Source organism: Lactuca virosa, chromosome 9 (assembly GCF_052849685.1).
Source record: "Lactuca virosa cultivar CGN04683 chromosome 9, Lactuca_virosa_CGN04683_v6, whole genome shotgun sequence".
Classification (NCBI taxonomy): domain Eukaryota; kingdom Viridiplantae; phylum Streptophyta; class Magnoliopsida; order Asterales; family Asteraceae; genus Lactuca; species Lactuca virosa.
Genome location: NC_136434.1, coordinates 18,875,675 through 18,900,697, shown reverse-complemented (window position 1 = coordinate 18,900,697; position 25,023 = coordinate 18,875,675). Strand labels below are relative to the sequence as shown.

Here is a 25,023-nt window from a genome sequence, read left to right as displayed (position 1 = left end):
ACTGGCATTAAATTTTTATTTGAAATGAATGGTTGTTTAGTGTTAAGGTGTACTCTACATAAATATCCTAGGTTAATTCGGTTTTTCCCATTAGCCATCTTTACCGTGAAGGCTTCGTATAGCTTCTGGGGTTGTTGTCTTAGTAAGTGCTCGAATTTGTTATTAACGAAGCTTCGCTCAGTTCCACTATCGAGTAAGATGCAAGCCAAAGAGTTGTTAAGTGGGAACATACCAGTAACAACTGTCGGGTCTTGGACTGCTTCGCCTTGACCCAAGGTCAGGACCCTTCCTGATCCTTCTGCTCCTTGATTGTTAGCCTTGGGGCAATTGCGCCTGAAGTGACCGGTTCCTCCACACCCATAGCAAGTGTGGCTGGTCTCATCATTGGTGTCGTTGTTAAGGTCGTTGCGGTTGTTGTTGTTTTTGTTCGGCTGACAATTTTGTCGTGGATAAGTTCTACAGTATTTGGTGGTGTGACTCTTTTGGTTGCATTTCTTACAATGCAGCTCCCGACAGGCTCCCTTATGATGGAAATTGCACTGGTTGCATTTTGGAAGGCTTCCAGCATATGGTCTCGTTGGTGTTGGTGTAATAGGGGTCATGGTCGCATGAACAGCAACAACATGTTGCTTCTTTGAGAACCCTTGAGTTGGCTGTCCCTTTCTCTTACTTCCAGACTTTCGCTTCCCGCTCTTAAGCTTGGGGTTTAGTGTGCCTTGATAAGTTGTCACTTGTTGATTTCCGTGTTCGTTCCTTCGGCTGGAGTTGTCGATATTGTTTCCACCACTATTGGTGTTTTTTGCGTTGAGTTGTGTCATGGCAGCGGTTACTGTTGCTGTTACAGCAGCTTGGAATGTAGCAGAGTCCATCTGCAGGAGCGGTGTCTCGTGGGTGTGCTTGTTATTTCTGTGGGATGACATTTTCCTGCTGCATGATGATAAGCCAGATGGTAAGTAGTGATCGTTATTCCTGGTTGTACTCTATAAATTTCGCGTCTTGTCGCATGATCCACAATGTTTCAATCTACATCCCTATGATGTATTTATGGTAGTAGGTAGTCGTGGATTTGGCATGAATATTAAGTCTATCCCTAGAGTTCATAGATTATTTTGGTTTCGAGATCCTTGAGTATCTAGCGGTTTCAGGGCTTCGGTTGTGCATATAAGTGAATTCGTGCAATAACATGAAATAAGGAAAACACATTATTGCTTCATTAGTAAATACCATCTTAGCACATGAAAGAGAATCATAACAAATGGTAGTAGGGGGGGAAGTTGATCCTAATCGTGGCGGAAAGTGTCTGGTGGTGGTTCTGATGAAGTGGATGCACCCTAAAGATGAGCTACTTGTTGCTCGGTGTCTCGTAGTCGTGCCTCCCAAACTAACTGTCTCGTTTGGGAGTCCCGATCACTTCCTCAGTTTGTCTTTCAGTTCTCTCAACAGCAGCCCGCATTTGGTCCTTTTGATTGTGGGTGTCCTGAGTTTGGTTGCCAACGTCTCGGGTGCGCCGGACCATGACTGGGAGGGCCCGGTCAGCTGGTCCTCTATGACTAAGATCGAAGAGACCTCGGTTCCTACTGTAGTGTGGTCGTATCCCCTGCTGGTGACTCCATCTCCAATTATCGTGTGCCCATGGGGCGTGGGGCCATCGGAGCCCTTACGATAATGTGGTACTCTAGCCATGTATGGAAGATTGATGACCTTGGACCCTGCATCCGAGTCATCATCATCATTGCCCTCGAGCTCTTTCTATGAATCTTCTTCTGGGTCTTCCTTTGGATCAAGCCACCCTGCATTCCCCTAATTAGGGAGATAGGGTTCTCCTGGCTAATGATACCCGGCCATATCCTCCGCATGACGTTGTATAAATACTAGAAACAAACAGCACACCAAACACTCCTATAGTGTTTTAAATTTTGTTTAGGTTTGGTTCTATAAGATCTTTGAATAATTAAATGGTAAGTTTTTGATTCATTGTCCATCACATTTACTCCCGAACACATGATGGTCGTATTATGAATGAATGTAGTTGATCAGGCTACATTTACCCCCAATACGACTACATAACTGTCCGAGTTTAATAGCGATGTTCAAATCCTCCAAAGACTTTTACTGTTCTTGTTGTGTTATTAATCTAAAATGCACACATAAGTATGTATTTTAATTATTATGTTCAGAGTTGTTTAATCCCATTGTATTTATAGTTGCATATCCTGTATGATTAGATATGCTAGTTCACTATAAACAATGCTCTGATACCAATATGTCACACCCCTGAACCAGACGGCGGAAACGTCCGGGGGCTTGGTGTGACCTTCAACATTGTAGTATCATTACAGAGTATATAATTGAAACATAACATCATCATCATCACACATGTAATATAACAACATTCATTGTTTACATCGAGTATTGTATTTGAATATTACATGCCAAAATAGTCAGAGTATGATGAAACAAAATATAACACAATATCCATTAGTTTGTTTCGTTCATCCTGCTTCAACGGTTTTCTGAGAATACAAGTTAATTTAAAAAGGTCAACATAAAAATGTTGGTGAGTTCATAAGCATGTTTGTGAAAATGATTTGTATAACTTTGAAACCACCAGAAAATCCTATATTTTCTGAAAACTGTTTAGTATGTTTGTGTCAGATCTTGTATTAATGCATGTATGTTATTGTTTATTTGACTAAAAGGGTAAAGAGAATGTAGAGAGAATGTAAAGAGCATGTATAGAGAATGTTCCCAGACAACCCGATGTTGTCTGTAAAAGAGAAAGCTGCCATACCAACCCCCGAGGTTGAGTACCAGTGAGAGTATGTTTCCGAGTAATCCAAAAGAAAAGAGAATGGTCTTCCGTAAACTTCATAACGTTAATTACTCTAAGTGAGCCGTCATAACCATACTAAATAAAGACAATTTCGCCTGTCTTGGCATTGTTGGACACCGGTTTTGATTATAAGGTTTTCGTCACCCTAGACTGAGTTAGTCTAACTGTAGCGAACAGCTCAGGTGTGGGGTGTCATCCCCGTATAGATCTATACACAAATCCCCGCTCTCCCTCCAAGAGATTCTGGTTATAACTACAGGCTACGATCAAACACTTAATAGGTGTCAACCGATAAAACTCACTAGATCCTTAATCGAATTTACGCGAAGAAAGGTATAATCTCATTCCAGACCCAATGAACCATGTAAGTGAACCACTAAGGCATCGTTAAACATGTAAATCATTTCAAGGCCCAATTGGAATGAGATTATATAACATGGGCCCGAAATATATATGAAAGGACAACTAAGGCCCATTTCACATTTAAGGTACTTACAGGCCCAAATAGCACACAAATAGTATCCAAGGTCCGTCGCACATGTTAATGGGTCAATGAGGCCCAATAAACATATAAATAGTATACAGGACCTATCACACATAAAAATGGGCCACTAAGGCCCAATAACCTAAAAATGATCAAATTAATCCGTTTGTTATTTTATTGTTGGTTTTGGTTCAAGTATTCACTAAAATAGCATAAAATCCCACTTTTTGTAAAAATGACGTTCTTGGCCCAATAAGCCAAAAATTTACAATTAAGGCCCAATTTTTGTAAGAATAACACTTTAGTCTCTATTTTGTTCAAAACTTGTGTTGATGACTAGTTTGTGGTAAAAATAACATTTTAAACCCATTTTTGTCAAAAATATCATTTTTGGCTTGATTTTTGTGAAAATACACATTTTTCTGGTTTTGGGCTTTTCCGACTTAGTTGTTGGAAAATTTGTAGAAAAATCATCGTAAGTAGAAATTTGGATCCGTAAATTCTGGAAGTTTGGAAATTTTGTCTACTTTGTTCACAATTTTTCTCATAATTTTTAATGGCTTCTAACAAGTGTGAAATTGCTCACCTTCACAGGCTGGTCCGAAATTATTTCAAATTTGATAGACAGTTTTGTAAAATTCGCCAAAAATTGTAGACAAATCGTATGAAAACGTGAGAGTAGTAATTTTAAAGGTAGAAACCTGAAATGTTTGTATGTAAAAACGTTTTGAAAAATATTATCATTTAGGTGGTCAAAACAGTTCGAGATTGGACCAACACTTTCCTGTGAAAGGCTGATTTTTGAGTTTAGTTTATAGATCTTTGAACACAACACTCATTTTTTACTATTTTAAGTGTATAAATCCTAGATCTACTAGTTTACATGTATTATATGTGATAACACATACTTTTCTCAAGGTTTTCATGTAGATCCAAGTGATAAACTTAATATTCTTAACATACTTTTAGATTTATGAAGTAAATAATAGATAACCACCAAATAAATCATGAAAAACACACATATTCATGTATACACACATAGATCTACACAACACAACTTGTATTCTCCCCCAAATCAAAGTAAAAATCGAAAATAGGGGGTATGAACTCAACTTGGGGGTTTTTGAGATGTAGATGAAGAAGGAGAGGGATTTTTGAGTCCTAGCTTGTGTCTTGAAGGGATCTCGAAATGATGGTTGTTCTAAGACCCATATTCACGAAAATGGAGTTGTAAGAAGGATGATCTTAGTATAAACTTGAAGTAAAACATCTAGAGTTTACTATGGACTTACCAAGAAGCTTAGTAATTGATCATTGTTGATGATGAACTCGAAATTTCTTGAGGGAGGAATGGATGTCTTGAGAGAAAAATGAGATAAAAGTGAAGTTTGAAATGAGGGTGGGAGGAAAAGGGGAAGGGCCGATCAAGAGAATAAGGGGGAAAGGAGGGAAGGGTTGACCTCCCTTAGAGGTGATTAAATGGTGCATGGGGGTTTGGTGGTTAATACCTTGATATATGTTAAATAACTATGAGGTGGCAAGCACCATTATCCAACCTATTCATTTTTTTCTTCTTTTCTTTTACTCATTGGGCCGAGAATGGGCTAGTGGGATGAAGAAAATGGTGTTGGGCCCAAACTCTTGGCTTGATCGAAATTTAGATGCCCAATATTATTTTTCCGGCCCATTGGACCCTTAGGATGGTTCACGGCCCCTTTTGAATAAAAGAAATGGAGTTTATGGCCCATTAGGGCTAATTAATTCATTTATGGCCCAATGAGGCCCATTAGGGTTAGAATGAATCATCCTAGGCCCAAGTGGTTCCAAATGTCATAGATTTATGAATTGGGTCCATTTAGACCAAAGATAGTTAAGTTGAAGGTTTATGGGTCCATTAGGCCCAATAAGAGAACCCTAGCTCATATTAGACTGGAACCGGGATTTCCAAGGTTTTCAACACCTTATTGACTATAAGAAATATATTGAGTGAGCATAGAGTATGATATTCAGTTAGAGTACAAGCCTCACAATGGATGATGTTTACATGAGAATAGAATTTCCTAGCTAAAAAGGCTAGTTGTGACACAAAACCCTATTTCGTACTATACACTTTAGCCTGACAAATATAGGAATCATAGTGTGTGAAGAGACGCCTTTCCTTTGTGCACTATGGTCTGCATTGGTGATTTAAAGTGCCCCAACTGGGCGCATCTCTGTTTCCTTTGTCTTGCACACTGCGACTACATCCAGCCGTGATCTATTCGCCCATCAAGTGGTTGAGAATGTGGTTTATGGTTCTAAAGCGATGAACATTTTGAAGATGTGTAGGGTCCATGAAAGACTGATTCTGACCATGTGACTGATGTTGACCAAGTTCTATGGTATCTTTCTTTTTCCTTTTTAGTTTAGCTCATCCCGAGCTCATTTTAGTCTTGTTCTAACTTAAGGACAAGTTAGGTTTAAGATTGGGGTGATTTGATAGCTTATTTTATTTCCTTATTTTTATTAGTTTATTTTAGATTTTTAGCTCTTTTTATTAGTATTGCATTGTATATTCTTTATTTTCTTTATCATGGATCGTATCGGGGACTTTTTATTTTGCATGAGGAATTTTGCAGGGTTTTGGAGCTCATTGCGGTTGTGGTGTGACTGGAGTTGGGCTTAGTGGGCTTTCCGATGCATTGTTGGGCTTGGCGGATCCATAAAAGGAGATTTGGACCTTAAGAGTTAAAGACTTGGATATTTTGGGCTTGTGAAGATGGTTCATAAACTTTTATTTTGGGCTTGGAGTATCCATTTTTGTAGCTAAATGATGATTGGTTGGTTTAAATCACATGGATATGGAAGGGACCAAAGGAATCTTTGGTAGTGGAAGGGTGGAGTGGAGGAATGAGGAGCCAATAGCATTACAGCAACACTTGTGCGGGTGGACTTTTCGTCGCGCGGGTACCCGCACAACTGCCCAGTTTGGGTATTTTGATCAGATCTAGCAGCGATACTCTGGATTTTACACCATTGGAGAGCTGAAGAAGGCAATTTGGAAGCTCAAGACTCATTTCTTTTCATATTTCCAAGTTATTGGTAGTTTCTTTATGCAATTAGACTTTTGTGATTGTTGTTCTATTGCCATGAGTGGCTAAACTCTCTATTTGGGTAGGCCTTGGCTAAAACCTCTGAATGTTTGTGGGTTTTTGAAGGATTTATGCTTATTTATCATTTATCTTATGTCTATGATTCTAGTTCATATTTTCTATGCTTGTTTAGTGCTTTGATCATGAGCTTGGTACTTTAATAAGCAATTGTTGGTTTATTTCTTTGGTTTAGCATTGAATCATTGAATTTACTTAGAACAATGGCTTTATGATGGTAGAAATCATCTCTAGCTTATGAATCATAACTCCTTTATGGATGTGTAAACATTGACATCCTCTAGGAATTGGGGATTTCTTCATTCTTAAGGCTAATCAACTTCTTGGGTTCAATTGCTTCAATTGGATCTTTGATTTTGATTAAGAAGGTGTGTTGTGGGCTTCCCCAACCTCCATACTACCTATGAGAAGTCTTGGCATATCATGCTTCATGATTGCTATAACCAATTTGGGATGAATGATAAGCTTCATGTTAAATCCTAATGATAAACACACAAATGTTCATTGTGTTGAATTGCCTTGGTTTACCAATTCTCTCCAATATTTGAGCATCTCACTTTCTTGCTTAATTGCAAGTTCTTAGTTATTCAAGTCTTTTAGTTTTCAAGCAATCATAACACCCCCCCCCCCACCTTTTAGTTTAATTGTAGTTAGTTAGGTGGTGTTTGTTTTTTCTGAGGCAAAATGTTTGCAGTCTGCCGACCATATCTGTAGACCTCTGCAGTAGAAGAGGTGGACCAAACGTCCGCAGTCTGAAAAAAGAAGACTGTTTGTTTTTTTTAACATCTGCGGGCTACGAAAATAATCTGAAATCTAAATAAACTGATTTTTTTAAACTTCAAAATGATTTTTTAATATTTTTATGACTTTGTTAGAAATAATTAACGAATCTAGATCAACTTTTATGTATTATTGTATAAAAAATAAAAATAAAAATGGTATGAATTAACGTATATATTTGATAAAAACCAACAATTTTAGTTGCAAAGTTATAACTAAACATTATAATTAGTGATCAAAGAATTTGATACATAAATGGATGGAAATAAACTTCGATTTTTTCAATTAAATCCATTAAAACGTATCATAAATATTTTCTCGAGAAATTGACGATACTGTATTAAATAATGTTTTACAAAATTTAGCAAAAAAAATATAAGAATATATTATTTTTTTTTCATTTTTATATAAACAACTTCAACGATTATTATTGTAATAAATCTTTATTTATAAATTTGTCAAAAATATCATGTTGTATCGCCGAACGTTTTTTTTTTTAGTTTTGTATTTTTTTTTCAAATTGTTTATCATTAATAAAGTTGGAAAAAATATAAATTAAAAAAAAAACTTAAAAAAAATAAAGATATATATGTTTTTTTAGGCTAGAAGATGTATGAAGATGTTAGAAGACTCTGGTCTACATCTGCGCTAAGAAGAGGGCGCGCAGACATTTTTAGGTCTACAGTCTTCAAAAAAACAAACAGTCTGCGAAGGCTAATGTCTGCGTGTGGTCTGCGCGGCGCAGACAGAAGAGGCCACGCAGATCTGCAGACAAAAAACAAACACTACCTTAGTTTATTTTCACTAGTTCTATTGGATTGCATTGGTGATTGAATACAACCATTTCCCCGATGATCGATACCATTTTTTACTATTATATTACGTTTTATTTGCAAACAAATTGTGTAATTTGCTTGGTGGACTTGACATCCCACCAGTTAGCCACAATAAAACTTGCCACTGCCCTAAATTAACAGATTAGCGATGGATTTTGCCTGAAACTTCTGTTTTTTTGTAATGGATTTAGACCATTTTGACCGATTGTTTTACACTCAATATATGAATTGAGACCATTTTCTGATGGATTTTCCCATTTAAAGATTGGATCTTCTTGCAACAGAAATAGATATCTGAGCATGTGGTTCGTCAGATTTCACCATCTAGATAATAAATAAAATACAATCGAAATAAATAATTGGCGTTCAAGGTACAAAAAAATAAAAAAGACAGCTAAATTGAAGGTTTATGGGTGAATATTATTTTTTGCCCTACCAATTGACCAAACACCCCTAGAAATTAAGGCCATTTACTCTGTCCAACTGCCCGAGTTTGGCTTTAAAAAGGGCATTCCTATATTCAAAAATCTTGCATCCGACACATACGCTTATAGCCAAGTAAACAAATATAAAAAAAGAATATGGCAAACTGGCGTTTCATGTTACTGGTTGTTTTAACAGCAGTAGTAGTAGAAAGTACCATTGCCAGAGACCTTCCTAGTGACACCAACAAAGCTGCTGTCGGTCTAACTGAACAAAAGAACATTGTCAGTTTTGGTGGACTGGGTGGCTTTTCTGGCTTTGATAACAACGGCCAACCCATTGGTGGTGGTGGCGCCGGAGTTGGCATTGGCACCTCCAATGGGATCGGAGGTGTAGGTGCTGGTTACCAATTTGGTGGACCTGGTGCAGCTGCTGGTGGTGTAGGAACTTTTGGAGGTCTTGCTAATGGTTTTGCTGGCTTGCCGGCTCTAGGTGGCGGTGGAATTGGTGGTGGTGGACCTGGTGCCGGAGATGATTCTGGTGCAGTTCCACTTCCTTGAAAATGGTTGTAGTAACCATAGCTGTGTTAGTTTGTGTTTCGAGAAGGTATTGTTGGTTTATTTGTTGCTTTGTGAACTATGTCGTTCTGTTACTACCTAAACAAGAGAACATTGTTCTTTAGTTGTAACTGCATGTAAGGCTATTTTTGTCATTTCCTATGTGGCGTATTTGTTGAATGTTATAGGTTTATTTAAACGTAATTTCTTCTATTAATGTCAAAGTATCCAAAAATAGCTTGGGTAATACCGTGTGTCTTTCAATTCGTTTACGACAATATACTAAACATATATAATGCTTTTTGACAAATCTATTTAATTCAGGGCTAAAACTTGAGATATAACTGAAGTATTTCAAAATTTATGTACATAAATCTTAACCATATATGAAAATATAACAGGAAACAAAAAGAAAATTTTATATATGGTGTATAGTTACTTACGTAGTTGTGCATGCACATTATACGTGATGAAAACAATTTCATCATTTTGACAGGAGTAATGTCATTACGCCAATGAACACAAGTCTATGGTAGTTGTTAAACAATTTAATGAATTTTTATTTATTATTATGTTTTTAACACAAGCGAGTAACGTGATACAAATATAAATTTAGTTTGAGCCTTTGAGGTAAAAACAAATAGATAATTACTAAAATGACCGAATTGAGAGAGGTGTCTGCCTATCTGGAGACCAAATAATCATATTTTTTGAAAACTATCAAAAACTAATCTTAGGTTTATTGTGAAATTACTCACTACCGAGCTATCTCTTTGCATATACACATACACAAAATATAATGAATTCCAATAACGGTTAAAGAGCAATGAGTGATCATCATGTAAAAGGTAGTCATTAGTTATTATAAGGACTGCCTTTAACCTTAATGGTTAAGATTATATTTGGTTAGTTCATTTAATTTGTTTTAAGTTTTAAAATTATTTAACCTAATTTTTATCATGGACAACAACAAATTTTATGTTATTTTTTTTAATTTAATTAAGGTCATTGAACTTTATTTTTTTGGCATCATTGAACTTTTGTTTTTTTTATTTTTGTTTTTTTTTTTTTTACAATTTCTTTTTATAGCTTTTCTTAATTCGTTTTTATATGTTTTTTCCTCACAATTCGTTTTTACAACTTCATCTTTTAATTCGTTTTTTACGTCTTTTTCCCAAAATTATTTTTAAATTTAATTTTTTATTTTGTTTTTACATGTTTTTTACAAATTTACTTTTTATATGTTTTTTACAATTCCTTTTTATAAGTTCATTTTTTATATATTGTTTAGAAATTACTTGTTTTTTTAAAAAAAAAATGAAAAACCTTTAGTAGGATGATTAATGAAAAAACTTAAAAACTAAAAACAAAGACCAAAAAGTGAAGAAAAAAAAAACTTTCGCATATTGAAAGTAGAAAATTAAACTTTTTAGTTCGATTTTTAGAAACATGTTCAACCTTATAAGTTATCTGGTGATTTGAAAATGCATTTGATTATTTTCAACAAAATCATATATATGATTAGGTAAGACATCGAGATGGATATAGGAGAGGGTGCGGTTCTCCCCGATTTAGCTTGTGTTCGGCTATCTCTTCAACTTGATCTAATATTATTTTAAACAAAATTTACCATAAAAAATCTGGTAACTTTCAAATTTTATTGAAACAAAAATTAAAACAGATTTATAGTTCTTACTATTCTATATCTAACTAGGACCAAGAAACGACAACCAACTTAGTTAAATCACCATAAATAAAATATTTAAAGCTCAGGCGTTTAGTTGTTGCCTTCCATTCAAGATAATAAATGATAACAAGATTAATTATTAGTACTTTTTACATTTATTTTGTTGTAAGAGCACCCACATTCGGGTGATTGCAATTGAATTTGCAAGGCCACATAGACATATATGGGAATTCAAGTAAGCCTTGCAAGTCGGCAGGCGGACTCGGAGTTGGTTCGATAAAAGCATTTAACACAACTCTAATCGTTAAGTGGTGGTGGCGATTCTGGAGCCGGAATTTATATGGGCAAAAAGCCATCTCTTGTATACACAACCTCGCGGGTAAACCATACCATGTTTTCTCACTAAAAACCCTTACAGGTGTGTGGAACAACATTGCATGCTCGCAAAAAGATTTGGCGAAGCATGGATTAACAACTGAGATGATATTGGCTAAACAATCGTCAAATGATGAAGCGGGATGGTTCTGTCCTCTCACTAGTAATGGGGATTATCAGGTCAAAGCCTTAAGAATGAAACTCGACAGCTGTTACTTGGTTGACAACGGAAGGTTCGAATGGGTGAAAGAGACTCCGATCAAGGTCAACACGTTCATTTGGCGGGCGAAACATGATCGTATTCCAACATCAGTCAATCTATCGAAACGCGGAGTCAATGTACAATCAACAACTTGTTGTCAATGTGGGGATGAGGAGGAAACAACGGACCACGTACTGATACAATGTTCTTTTGCAAAATCAGTAATGGAGTGGATACTAAAATGGTGCAATATTCAACACACAAACCTCTCCTCGGTTCTTGATGTAGTCGAACTGGTATCAAACTGGGGTAACTGCCTGAAAAAAAAAGGAGGTTGACAAGTATTTGCTACGGGGCTGTATGGAGTATATGGAAATCACAAAACGAGAGGTTGTTCAACAATAAAAGGATACAACCGTCTGCAGTGGCGGATATTATTATATATACGGTGTTTACTTGGGTGAAATACAGGGGAAAAGCAGAGAAGATTAGTTAGACAGACTGGTGTTCAAACCCTTTTATTGGATTGTAATTTTTTTTCTTTCCTGTTTTTGCTGGAGTTTTTTATTTTTCTCAATATATATTTCATTTGCCGGTTAAAAAAAAAAGTAAGCCTTGCAAATTATTTTTTGAAAGACCAAATATATTAAAAAATAACACGACGCCCTTCTTAGCAAGGAGCTAAGACAGAGCAGAGACAAGGATACAAATTTACATGACTTGTTATTATCGACCTCCTATCTAGAGTTTTTTATTTTATATTTTATTATTATTTTCTTTTATCTTGTCACGTTATATCTCTTTGTTACACAAAATGGTATTATATATTAATTTGGATGATCGACCATTTTTCATAAAATTAAATTATTTTTATCTTTGTAAAATATTTTATAAAGCCGCCTTATATATGTTGATTTTAAGTATTCTAATATTTATAATATTAAAAAAGTGTTTGACATTAATATATATCTGGTTGGTAGATTGCGGTAAAAAGATTAATCTGTCTAGGCGATGATTAATCGGAAATCATATTACAAAAATTATTTAAAAATAAATAAATATCAACAAATAGCAAAATTTGATTCACTTTAGGCTCATATACACATCAAAGATTATACAGATAAGTAAAAGTTAAAACAAATAACAAAATTTGATTCATTTTATGTTAAGTTAAACATAAACTAGTGTCGGCGTGATGAGTGACAAAGACGTGGAGCTGAAATTAACACATTTAGTTCACTATTCCTAGATTTTCATTTTTTTCATATTTTTTTTTATTTTCTTGACCTTTTTTTTTATAAATTGTGATCGTTTTGACTATTTTTGACTACCTAGCCCGATTAAAAATCAATGAGTAAATTACACGAATAGTCTCTTGTGCAAGTGTTAAAATGCATGTTCAGTCCTTATTTTTCAAAAATTAACTCAGGCCGTCTCTCGTTTGATTAAAAGTTGCATGTTTCATTCCTTTCAAGACATAAAACGACTATAATACTCTTTTCAATTTACTTTTTATTTATTTTTTATATTTCTGATTATTTTTAGTTATTAAAAAGTTATTTAATTAAAACATTAAACCTAATACATGTGTTTCTCTTTTGTTTTGTTGGAAAACACTTAAACACCACCAACGGAAATTTGGAGAACCACCGGAAACCCTCTTGACTACCGCCACCGACCACTACCTCTTTTTCCCCAAATTAACCTTCATCAATAAAAAAAATCATATAACCACGGACAGCATCTTATGCAAATCAGTTCACTGAGATAAATGCTCAAATTATAGAGCGGTGCTCTATTCTTGATCTGTAGCTAAAAGAAATAGGGAAAAAAAAAGTGGGTCCAAATTATAGAAGGGTGATCTATTCTTGATTTTTTGTTTCTTTTTTTTTAATTTAAAAATGATAAAAAAAACAAAATAAAATTAAAAAAGAAATTATTAAGGGCAAAATAGTCTTTTTATGTCCAGAGTGATGAAGTTTGCAACTTTTAAACAAACAAGGGACGGTATGAATTAATTTTTGTAAATAGGGACTGGACATGTCTTTTGGCAAGTGCACGAGGGACGATTCATGTAATTTACTCAAAACCAATTTTGACCAAACCCACCTATTAATACACCTAATACGACCAATTAACTTTATTCATATGTAGATGGAGACTAGTATTAATCTGAGTTTTAGACCGATTTTTACAATACCCATAAAAACAATCGGTATGATGCATGAAATTAAACAAATATCTTTAAAATATATGAAACTAAAAGAGTAATAAAACATTAAATGTTAAATAAAATAAAGAAGTAGAATATAAATAATTGATATTGTTGACTTAAAAAAACATTTCACTACAATGATTGTAACACCCCAAAAATCATGATAAAATTTTAATTTTTCAGTTAAAGTAAAATCATTGTTTCAATCAAAACCCAAGTACTAAAACCAAGTATCAGATACAATTATCCCAAAATAAAAGTATCATAAAATCTCCAAAACATATCACTGAATGATGTATATGGTCACGCCTTCGTCTTGTCCCGATCATCTGAAGTAGCTGAAACATAACACTTAAATTGTAAACCAAAGCTTAGTGAGTCCCCCAAAATACCACACACGAAACATAAACAAACATGTACACTAGGCCCACAGCCTATGTTTGGAATACCCCTGCAGGGTCCTCAGCATAAGTCTGGATTGCCCATGAGCCCACAACAAGAGTCTGGAATGCTCCCGAGCCCTTAGCATGAGTCTGGAATACCACTACAGGATCCTCAACCCATGTCTAGAATGCTCCCGGTATCTTGGCCTTCAGCACAAAGCAGAACCGCATTAACCCAAACTGTTACAATATGTCGACATATGCACATAAACAAATATCTAGCAAATAACATATAATCAAGCAGATCTAACAGATCACTACAGCATGGCCACATCCTAACCAGGATACATAACCTAGTGGGCCGGTCTTGGTGCCTTCGACCCATGAGTATAGTGAGAAAAACTTACCTCACAGTCTGATAGATAGCTGAACAGATCACCGCTCCAAATACTGACTTTATAGGTCACCTATACAATAAACAGGGGCCCAGTCTCAATTCTGCTATTCAAATTACCCCAAATGACCTAAAGTCAAACTTGGTCAAAGTCAATGGTCAAAAGTCAAAGAAAAAGTCAACTCCAACTAGTTTCCACACCCTGGCCATCCCTGGTCACGTTGTGGCATCAAAATGATAAAACAGACGGCTCTAGCCCAGTCGCCACGTCGCGGCGACCTAAGGCCACGTCATGGGCACTGGATTCCTAACAACTTAATTGGTTAAATCATTTTCTTCGGTTCTAAGAGCTCCAAAGCTCAGATCTGGTCCATTCCATAGTCTAAATGGATAAAATTTCCAATTTTATCCCTTAATACCTTCCAAGAGGTAAAGATCTCACCCTTAGGTCCAAAAAGGGGTGAAAACACATCATGAATTAATCATTAATCACTTAATCTTGAATATCTCATGACCAACGATTCCAAAAGGGTTTCTAGTACCAAAACTATCATAAAAATCCATGCTTTCCAGACATGCATGTCCAATGCATGTCTTGAACTCTTATTAGGTCAAAACTAGGGGTTAATGACCAAAATTCCATGCATGACACCAAAGCTCATTTATAATTCAGATCCAAGGCACCAAATACTCTAAATGACCTGGAGATTCATAAAGTTGCAAACTTTATGAGATCTCACCACTCAAATCCATCAAGACATGAGAAAAAGGGACAAAATCAAGAGATCTAGTATTTTAGCAAGGAAAAGGTTGGATCTTGGACACTCACCAAGGTCTAGGAGATATGCTAGCTGAAGTAGATGTTGTTTTCCAAGTAAACTACCACACCAAGGGCTACCTTTTCCTTCAAAGATCACCAAAAAGCACCAAGAAAGAGTTCACAATTGCAATGGAGGCTAGGGTTAGGGTTTATGAGTTTGAGAGGGTGATAGAGGATGAATGATCATGAAACCCTAGCCTTAATGTTTTTTATATAGGGCCAAACCCCAAAATTAGGGTTTTTCACTAAAAACACCTACCACGCCATTGCGGGTCATTTAATCACGCGGTCCAAAACATTCAACCACGTCGTGGTGATGCTCCACCATGTCGTGGCCACCCAAATAAAAAGGTTAATATAAAATTTTGATTCATATCTGGAACGGGTGTTACAGTTCTCCCCCACTTGAATCAGACTTCTTCCTCGAAGTCCTCAGCTACAAATAACTCAGGGTAGTGCTCCCGCATCTCTGCCTCTGTCACACCCCGAAACCGATGGCGGAAACGTTCCGGGGCAGAGGTGACGTCATGCGTAGTATCACAACACTTGTATCATAGTAAGCAAAGTAAACACAACCAGTACATTATAATATGAATATTTACATTGTTCAAAAACATGATTTGTACATAACTATATATAGCAAAAGTAAAAGACGTGACTTCAAAATGTTCCGTCTTCTCCAAAAGTCGGCAAGAGTACCTGTCTATTGATGCCCTAAGAATACAAGCAATTTTAAAATATCAGCATAAAGCTGGTGAGTTCATAAGCGTTTAGTTCTGGTGAAAGAATGTTTCTTTGATTCTTTGAAAAGTTGTTCCTAAGAAAACCCTATATTTTCTTATGAAAGAGGTTTGATGATCCATTGATTACACGTTAAACAGTCTTGTTTATGAAAGGTTAAGTTATCCCTTATGCGAGTATTTACCATACTCGGACAACAGTTTTCTTTTCGAAACTCTGGTACACCCAGAGGAGTATATTAGCCGTATTTTCGAAGCTCTGGTTACACCCAGAGGAGTATATTAGCCGTATTTTCAAAGCTCTGGTTACACCCAGAGGAGTATATTAGCCGTATTTTCGAAGTAAATTTCCGCTACCTAAGTTGTGAGTGCCATAACCGTACTTAGACTGGATAAGGCACGTAAATGGGCCAGTATCTTTTTATGACTTTGTCACCCCTGAACCTGACGGTCCCGCTGTAGCTAGCAGCGAAGGTGCGGGATAGTCAGTCCCATATAGATCTATACACAATAGTCACGCTCTCCCTCCAAGAGATTCTGGTTATAAGTCGTAGTCCTCCACTCACGAATCCGAGGGAGTGTTACCAAGGACAAGTCTCAAACTTAGCCTAACGAATTTACAAGTAACAATATCGAAAATCCTGTTCATGATTTGTATGAATCCTTTATAAAATAATACATATTATTACGTGATTCACAAGTTTCTTGCTTTAGATTTGAAACTGTTTCTACGAGTTGATTTCCTTAATCGATTGGTAAAACGATTTTCTGAGTTAAAAGCATACGGAACAAAAAATCATTTTATGCAAAATGAGATAATTTGAGCACAAGTGTCCTTGTACTTTTGCTTGTATCCCCCCCTGAAAACATGAAAAACTCGGAAAAAGCGTAGGGGTATGAACTCACTGTTTATCGTAGGATCCGAAAGCACAATTGGTTACAAGTGTTGAGTGTCAACCGACGTTTCGTACGCAAGTGGATCCTATTATCATGTGATAACACATATGTGTGTTAGAATTAGGGTGTTTCATGGATAAATATGACGGAAAACCACCCTAAAGACTTAGAAATGCTTGTCGGGACCCTATATGATCAATTAAGGGAGGTGTACGGTCATTTGAGTGGGTGTGCGGCCAGGCTACGTGTGCGGTTGCACACAGGAGTGTGCGGCCGTACAGAGGGTGTGTGCGGCCGTACACAGGAGTGTGCGGCCGTACACTCCTCATTTGTGTCCGACATGTCGATTTTGAGGTGTTCTTGTGCTAATACCAAGTCCTACTATTGAATGAAGGCTAAACTCTTCACTTTGGAGAGTTTTAGGGTGTGTGCGGCCACCTCATGAAGGTGTGCGGCCGTACACCTTCAAAGGATGAACAACACGAAGAACACTATGAATTTTTGGCTTGGATCTAGGTGCCTTACCAATATAATAAGCTGAATGATGAAGTAGTTCACGCTTTTGAGGCCCTTAGAGTGTTCTTGGATGATGTTTCTAGAGAGAGAAAGTAGAGAGAGAGAGAGAGTAGGGTGCAGCCAAAAGAAGAAAAGAGTGAATGAAGGGGGTCTGCTCCAATATATAGGGTCGGGTGTGAGGCTGGAGGGTGTGTGCGGCTGGCTGGCCGCACACGCGGGTGTGCGGCCGCACACACCTTCTTTGGTGTGTTTGGCCCGATTTTGTGATGCTACACACTTTCTAATCCTTCTTAAGACTCATATCTATGTTATACTAAGCCTAGAGCACTCATATGGACCCACAATTTCGTTAAAAGATGATAAATTCGAGTTTAATATTGATATACAGATCAATTGCACAGGATAAAAGTTTCGGGTTGTCACATCATCCCCCCGTTAGAAGGAATTTCATCCCGAAATTCGAACATAGAATAAAAAATCATGAATTAGGAAAGATATGAGGATATTTCTGGTTCATCTGATCTTCGCGCTCCCAAGTGAATTCCGGTCCTCGCTTGGCATTCCAGCGAACCTTCACTATCGAGATGCGACTTTGTTTTGTTCGTTTGATCTCTCTATCCATGATTTCGATTGGTTCTTCCACAAAGTTTAGATTCTCGTTGATTTTAATCTCATCGAGAGGGATTGTAAGGGTTTCGTGGGATAAGCACTTCTTAAGGTTCGAGACGTGGAAGACGGGATGAATGTTACTAAGCTCTTGAGGTAATCGGAGTTTGTAGACTACAGGACCGATCCTGGCGAGGATCTCGAACGGTCCTATGTACCTTGGGTTTAGCTTTCCACGCTTTCCGAAGTGTATCATGCCTTTCCAGGGTGAGACTTTTAACAGGACACGGTCTCCAACCTGGAATTCCAAGGGTTTTCTTCGTTTATCGGCGTAGCTCTTTTGTCTATCTCGAGAGGCCATAAGTCGTTCCCGGATTTGTACGATCTTTTCGGTGGTTTCGCGGACGATTTCTGGACCAGTGAGAGTGCTGTCAGGGGCTTGTCCCTTGGCTAGCTGCGTGTCGCCCACCTCAGCCCAACACAGAGGGGATCTGCACTTGCGACCATAGAGGGCTTCGAAAGGCGCAGCCTTGATGCTGGTATGGTAACTGTTGTTGTAGGAAAATTCAACCAAAGGAAGATGAGTGTCCCAAGACGCACCGAAATCGATGACGCAGGCTCTCAACATGTCTTCCAAGGTTTGGATGGTTCTCTCACTCTGTCCATCTGTTTGAGGATGGTAAGCTGTGCTCATATCCAGTTTAGTTCCAAGAGCCTTCTGTAGTGACTGCCAGAACCTCGAAGTGAACCTGCTATCTCGATCGGAGCTAATGGACACAGGCACACCATGCAGTCGAACTATCTCTCGGATGTAGATTCTCGTGAGTCTCTCCATTTTGAAGTTTTCCTTGATTGGCAGGAAATGGGCGGATTTAGTCAGTCGGTCGACAATTACCCAGGTGACGTCGTACCCACTCGGAGATTTGGGTAATTTGGTGATGAAATCCATAGTAATCCTCTCCCACTTCCATTCAGGTATCTCTGGCTGGTGGAGTAGACCTGAGGGCTTCTGATATTCGACCTTCACCTTGGCGCAAGTCAGGCACTTGCCCACGAAGGTAGCGATTTCTGCTTTCATGTTCGGTCACCAATACAGTCTCTTGAGATCGAGGTACATCTTGTCCGAACCTGGGTGAATGGAGTATCTGGTCTTGTGAGCTTCGTTCATTACAACCTCTCTGTAACCACCGAACTTTGGGGTCCAGATCCGGTCCATGAAATAATAGACTCCATCTCCCTTGATCTCTAGGTTCTTTTCCATTCCTCTCAAGACTTCACCCGGCATGTTCTCTGGTCTTAGGGCTTCCAACTGAGCCTCCTTGATTTGCGCGGATAAATGGCAATAGATAGTCATGGTCAGTGCCTTCACTTTACGACCTGAGTACTCCTTTCGGCTGAGGGCATCTGCTACCACATTGGCCTTGCTAGGATGGTAGCGGATTTCGCACTCGTAATCGCTGAGTAGCTCGACCCATTGCCATTGTCTCATGTTTCAGCTCCTTCTGGTCGAAGATATGCTACAGACTTTTATGGTCAGTGAAGATAGTGCACTTGGTTCCATAGAGATAATGTCTCCAGATCTTTAACGCAAAGACCACTGCTCCCAACTCTAAATCGTGAGTTGTATAATTGACCTTGTGCGTTTTCAACTGTCTCGAGGCGTAGGCGATGACCTTTCCTCGCTGCATGAGCACACAACCTAGGCCCTGATTGGACGCATCACAATAGACCACGAAGTCTTCCGTCCCTTCGGGCAGGGACAAAATAGGTGCGCTGCATAGGGCCCGCTTCAATGTTTGGAACGCAGTGTCTTGCTTCTCACTCCAACAAAAGGGTACGCCTTTCTGAGTCAGAGTGGTTAAGGGTTTTGCAATTCTGGAGAAATTCTGGATAAATCTACGATAGTAGCCAGCGAGACCCAAGAATTGACGGATTTCTGTGGGCGTCTTCGGTGCTGACCAGTTTTCTATCGCTTTGATTTTGGAGGGGTCCACGTGTATGCCTTCCTCGTTTACCACGTGACCTAGGAAGGTTACTTTTTGAATCCAGAATTCGCACTTGGAGAACTTCGCGAACAGCTTCTCCGTCCTTAAAGTTTCCAGCACTGATCTCAAGTGTTGTCTGTGATCTTCCTCGCTTCTTGAGTAGACAAGTATATCATCGATGAACACGATGACGAACTTGTCTAGGAAAGGACGGCACACCCGGTTCATCAGGTCCATGAACACAGCCGGTGCGTTGGTTAGACCGAAGGGCATTACTACAAATTTGTAGTGACCATACCGAGTCTGAAATGTTGTCTTAGGAACATCACTCTCCTGGACTCGCAGCTGATGGTACCCTGATCTTAGGTCTATTTTGGAAAAGTAACTGGCTCCTTGAAGTTGATCGAAGAGGTCGTCGATTCGAGGAAGAGGGTAACGGTTTTTGACTGTGAGCTTGTTCAGCTCCCGATAATCGATACACATTCGAAAGGATTCATCCTTCTTTTTCACGAACAAGATCGGGGCTCCCCAGGGTGAGGAACTCGGTCTGATGAATCCTTTGCTGAGCAGCTCATTGAGCTGACTAGATAGCTCCTGCATTTCTGCTGGTGCTAGGCGATATGGAGATTTAGCTACGGGAGTAGCTCCGGGGACTAAGTCGATGCGAAACTCGACTTGGCGTTCAGGAGGGATTCCCGGGAGATCTTCGGGAAAAACATCGGAAAAGTTGCAGACTTCGGGGATGCTCTCGAGGTCTTTAACTTCCTGCTTCTCGTTAATGACGTGGGCTAGGAATGCATAACACTCCTTCCGCATGAGTTTCTGGGCTTTGATGCACGAAATGATGCGAAGGTTTGTACTAAGTTTATCGCCGTAGATTACGAGAGTTTCATCCGGGGAAAGGTTGAGACGGATAGCTTTTTCGTAACAAAGGATATCAGCATGATTGGGGCTCAGCCAATCCATGCCGATGATGACATCGAAGCTCTTTATGGAAACTGGCATAAGATCGATGGGAAATGAATGGTCGTTCAGAGTAAGGGTACAACCCACAAATATGTCATTAGTGCTCTCTTTCTCACCGTTAGCTATTTCGACGGTAAATGTTTCGGTTTGGGATTTATGTTTAAGAAAATGCTTGAATGCATGACTAACAAAACTTCTTTCAGCACCAGAATCGAAAAGAATGCATGCATAAGAGTTATCGAGGAGGAACGTACCCGTCACAACGGTAGGGTCAGCCACGGACTCCTCTTGCCCCATAGCTAGAACTCTCCCGGTGTTGCCAGTTGTTGCTGCCTTGGGGCAGTTCCTCTTGTAATGCCCAACTTCTCCACAGCCGTAACAGGCTTGACCGACACCTGCTCCAGAGGCCCGATCGGTTGGTTGGACTGGGTTTCTGCAGTCTCGATTCAGGTGGCCCTTCTTACCACAGTTGTTGCAGAGTATCTCACGACATGGACCAGGGATGCGGTGATGATAACTGCACTTATTGCACCAAGGGAGGGTACCAGTATACCTGCTGGTAGGTGCTTGAGTAGCAGGAGCAGCGATAGGGGTAGCAGCAGCGTGAACTGCTACTGTATGTTGCTTCTTTGAGGGCTCCTGCGAAGATTAACCCTTTTTCTGCTTCCAGAATTTTCTCTTCTCACCACTCCTTTTAGCCGGTTTAGGAGTGGTTGTCACTTCATTGAGATCGACTCCATGATCTATGAGGGTCTGCGCCAGACACTTAGCGTTGTCGAAGGTGTTTGGCCTGGCAGCCAAGACATTTCCTTTGGTCGGCTGGGTCAGCCCCCAAATGTATCTTTCAACCTTTTTGCTTTCCGGGGTGACCATCCCTGGGCAGAGAAGCGCTAGGTCTTCAAACGTAGATGTTGTTGGATAAGGTGTCTAAGTCCATAACTTATTTGGTATATACTTGACCCGACCCGGCATGGTCCATTTGGGTTGCACTTCACCCAAACTGTTTATGGATAATTTTATGAGAATTGTATACTTACGATTTATTAATATATTAGAAGTTATAATATATTAATATAAAGTCATGTTATTTAATTAGTTTTAATCTTGAATTAATTATGAATTGATTTAGTGATTAAAAGGAAGACTAATTAAATCATGGGCTATTATATTTATATGGTGTGGGCTAATGCTCATTTGTTAATGGGCTAAGCTTATATGGAAGTCCATGGATGATCCATGGAGCTTTTAACCCATGGATCCTTGGAAAGGAAAAGACATGGGTTATTAGGGTTTCACCCTAACCATGCACACTATATAAACAAGCTCATGTTGCATGAAATAAGGCGCTAGTGTGTGTGTAATAGTGGTGGCCGATTTCTAAGTGTTAGTATACTCTCTCATACATTTTCCAAGTTTGTGGTGATTTGTGATTTCCATTTGAGGCATTCACATTATTGGTGTTTGGCTCTCAAACTCCAAGGAATCAGCAATCAACAAGAGGTATGTAATTCATCTAGTTCTTTTATGTTTAAAAGTACCCCATGCCATGCTAGATAGGTTATAAACCTTGGAAATTAATATTTTGCATGTACCTTAGACAAACATAGATCCAAGGTTTATTAGGGTTTCATGTACACTTAGGAAGTGTTAGAATGCTCAAAACCCAACAGATGTGTAGGCGGCAATATCAGAACTCTTCATCTTTAGGTTCCAGAGTTCGTGCTCCAGTTTCTGCATTTCGCCCCGAGGGCAGTACTCAGCAAGCATGAGCTCTTTCAAGCTCTCCCAACCCATAGCATTTGCCACTGGTAGGGTTAGGGATTTGACCCGGCCATTCCACCAGGTCAGTGCCCTGTTGGCGAAGGTGTAAGCGGCGAATTTTACTTTGTTGACCTTTGAACAGGAGCAGATTTCAAAAATGGACTCGATCTTTTCGAACCATCGAGTCAGGGCAATAACACCCCCAGTGTCGTCGAAGGATGTGGGTTTCGCGTTCATAAAGTCCTTATAAGAACACTCCTTCTGGTGTCCTTGGCCACCTTCCTGATTTTGGGAATGAGTACCACTTCCTTGCCCACTAGATCCGCCAGAATTAACTTGTGCCATTGCGGCAGTCACAGCAGCAGTAACAGCTGCTTGGAACATAACGGGATCGAACTGAGGGGGCGGTGGTGGTGGAGGAGTGTCGTCATTTCTTCTGATGAGTCTTCTTCGGGGAGGCATCTTGTTCTAAAAAGAATCAGGAAGAAGAGGTTGGTAAGTCCTCTGAATCGAACCAAGAGATATGAAGCAAGAATATATATCTCATTACGATGGTTGGAGTGTTCTACTAAGCGATAAGCAAGGGAAAATTACTAATGCAAGTAAGTTATCGCTAAGAAATGAATAGGTAGCAATACTAAGAATGAATTTCTACCATGTATTCGGCTCTGACTAAAATACTCCTATAGTATTTTAAGTTGTATGGATATCGGGTATGTTTTAGGCCTGTTGCAACACCAAAGTCACTCCCAAACACATGTTTGTCATGTCTCGAATGGATATAGTTGATCAGGCTATATTGACCCTAGACATGATTACATAACTGCCCAGGTTTAACCGCAGTGTTCAACATCCAAAATACTTTTGTTTTGTTCTACTCGTGATACGGATTCTGGTATGTAGGTATACTTGTATACTTTTTGTAAAAATACTTATATTTTTAAAAGTATACTTTTAGTTTAGAGCACTTAGGCCCCTTAGTGTTTATAGTTGTATACCATGTAAGGTTCAGTATACTTAGTTCACTATAAACAATGGCTCTGATACCAATCTGTCACACCCCGAAACCGATGGCGGAAACGTTCCGGGGAGGAGGTGACGTCATGCGTAGTATCACAACAGTTGTATCATAGTAAGCGAAGTAAACACAACCAGTACATTATAATATGAATATTTACATTGTTCAAAAACATGATTTGTACATAACTATATATAGCAAAAGTAAAAGACGTGACTTCAAAATGTTCCGTCTTCTCCAAAAGTCGGCAAGAGTACCTGTCTATTGATGCCCTGAGAATACAAGCAATTTTAAAATATCAGCATAAAGCTGGTGAGGTCATAAGCGTTTAGTTCTGGTGAAAGAATGTTTCTTTGATTCTTTGAAAAGTTGTTCCCAAGAAAACCCTATATTTTCTTATGAAAGAGGTTTGATGATCCATTGATTACACGTTAAACAGTCTTGTTTATGAAAGGTTAAGTTATCCCTTATGCGAGTATTTACCATACTCGGACAGTAGTTTTCTTTTCGAAACTCTAATACACCCAGAGGAGTATATTAGCTGTATTTTCGAAGCTCTGGTTACACCCAGAGGAGTATATTAGCCGTATTTTTGAAACTCTGGTTACACCCAGAGGAGTATATTAGCCGTATTTTCGAAGCTCTGGTTACACCCAGAGGAGTATATTAGCCGTATTTTCGAAGCTCTGGTTACACCCAGAGGAGTATATTAGCCATATTTTCGAAGCTCTGGTTACACCCAGAGGAGTATATTAGCCGTATTTTCGAAGTAAATTTCCGCTACCTAAGTTGTGAGTGTCATAACCGTACTTAGACTGGATAATGCACGTAAATGGGCCATTATCTTTTTATGACTTTGTCACCCCTGAACCTGACGGTCCCGCTGTAGCTAGCAGCGAAGGTGCGGGATAGTCAGTCCCATATAGATCTATACACAATAGTCACGCTCTCCCTCCAAGAGATTCTGGTTATAAGTCGTAGTCCTCCACTCATGAATCCGAGGGAGTGTTACCAAGGACATGTCTCAAACTTAGCCTAACGAATTTACAAGTAACAATATCGAAAATACTGTTTATGATTTGTATGAATCCTTTATAAAATAATATATATTATTACGTGATTCACAAGTTTCTTGCTTTAGATTTGAAAACTGTTTCTACGAGTTGATTTCCTTAATCGATTGGTAAAACGATTTTCTGAGTTAAAAGCATACGGAACAAAAAATCATTTTATGCAAAATGAGATAATTTGAGCACAAGTGTCCTTGTACTTTTGCTTGTATCCCCCCCCCCCTAAAAACATGAAAAACTCGGAAAAAGCGTAGGGGTATGAACTCACTGTTTATCGTAGGATCCGAAAGCACAATTGGTTACAAGTGTTGAGTGTCAACCGACGT

General features: G+C 38.6%; 2 protein-coding genes across 2 annotated transcripts; both read left to right on the top strand.

Annotated features, from left to right (window-relative positions):
* The first annotated feature begins 8,600 nt into the window (after positions 1 to 8,600).
* Positions 8,601 to 9,266, top strand: LOC145141385 (uncharacterized). The gene has a single exon (XM_079074674.1). It carries the CDS (start codon positions 8,664 to 8,666, stop codon positions 9,063 to 9,065), a length of 402 nt encoding a protein of 133 aa, XP_078930800.1. The 5' UTR covers positions 8,601 to 8,663; the 3' UTR covers positions 9,066 to 9,266.
* A 1,963-nt stretch (positions 9,267 to 11,229) lies between these two features.
* On the top strand, positions 11,230 to 11,818 carry LOC145138986 (uncharacterized). The gene is made up of 2 exons (XM_079072962.1): positions 11,230 to 11,622; positions 11,798 to 11,818. Exons 1-2 carry the CDS (start codon positions 11,230 to 11,232, stop codon positions 11,816 to 11,818), a joined length of 414 nt encoding a protein of 137 aa, XP_078929088.1.
* Positions 11,819 to 25,023: the final 13,205 nt, after the last annotated feature.

What these genes read in the sequence shown, in the direction of transcription:
- LOC145141385 (XM_079074674.1), top strand. Translation starts at nt 8,664, where the DNA reads ATGGCAAACTGGCGTTTCATGTTACTGGTTGTTTTAACAGCAGTAGTA.
- LOC145138986 (XM_079072962.1), top strand. Translation starts at nt 11,230, where the DNA reads ATGATATTGGCTAAACAATCGTCAAATGATGAAGCGGGATGGTTCTGT. An exon ending in TTCTTGATGTAGTCGAACTG is followed by an intron (nt 11,623 to 11,797) that starts GTATCAAACTGG and finishes GGTGAAATACAG; the next exon opens with GGGAAAAGCAGAGAAGATTA.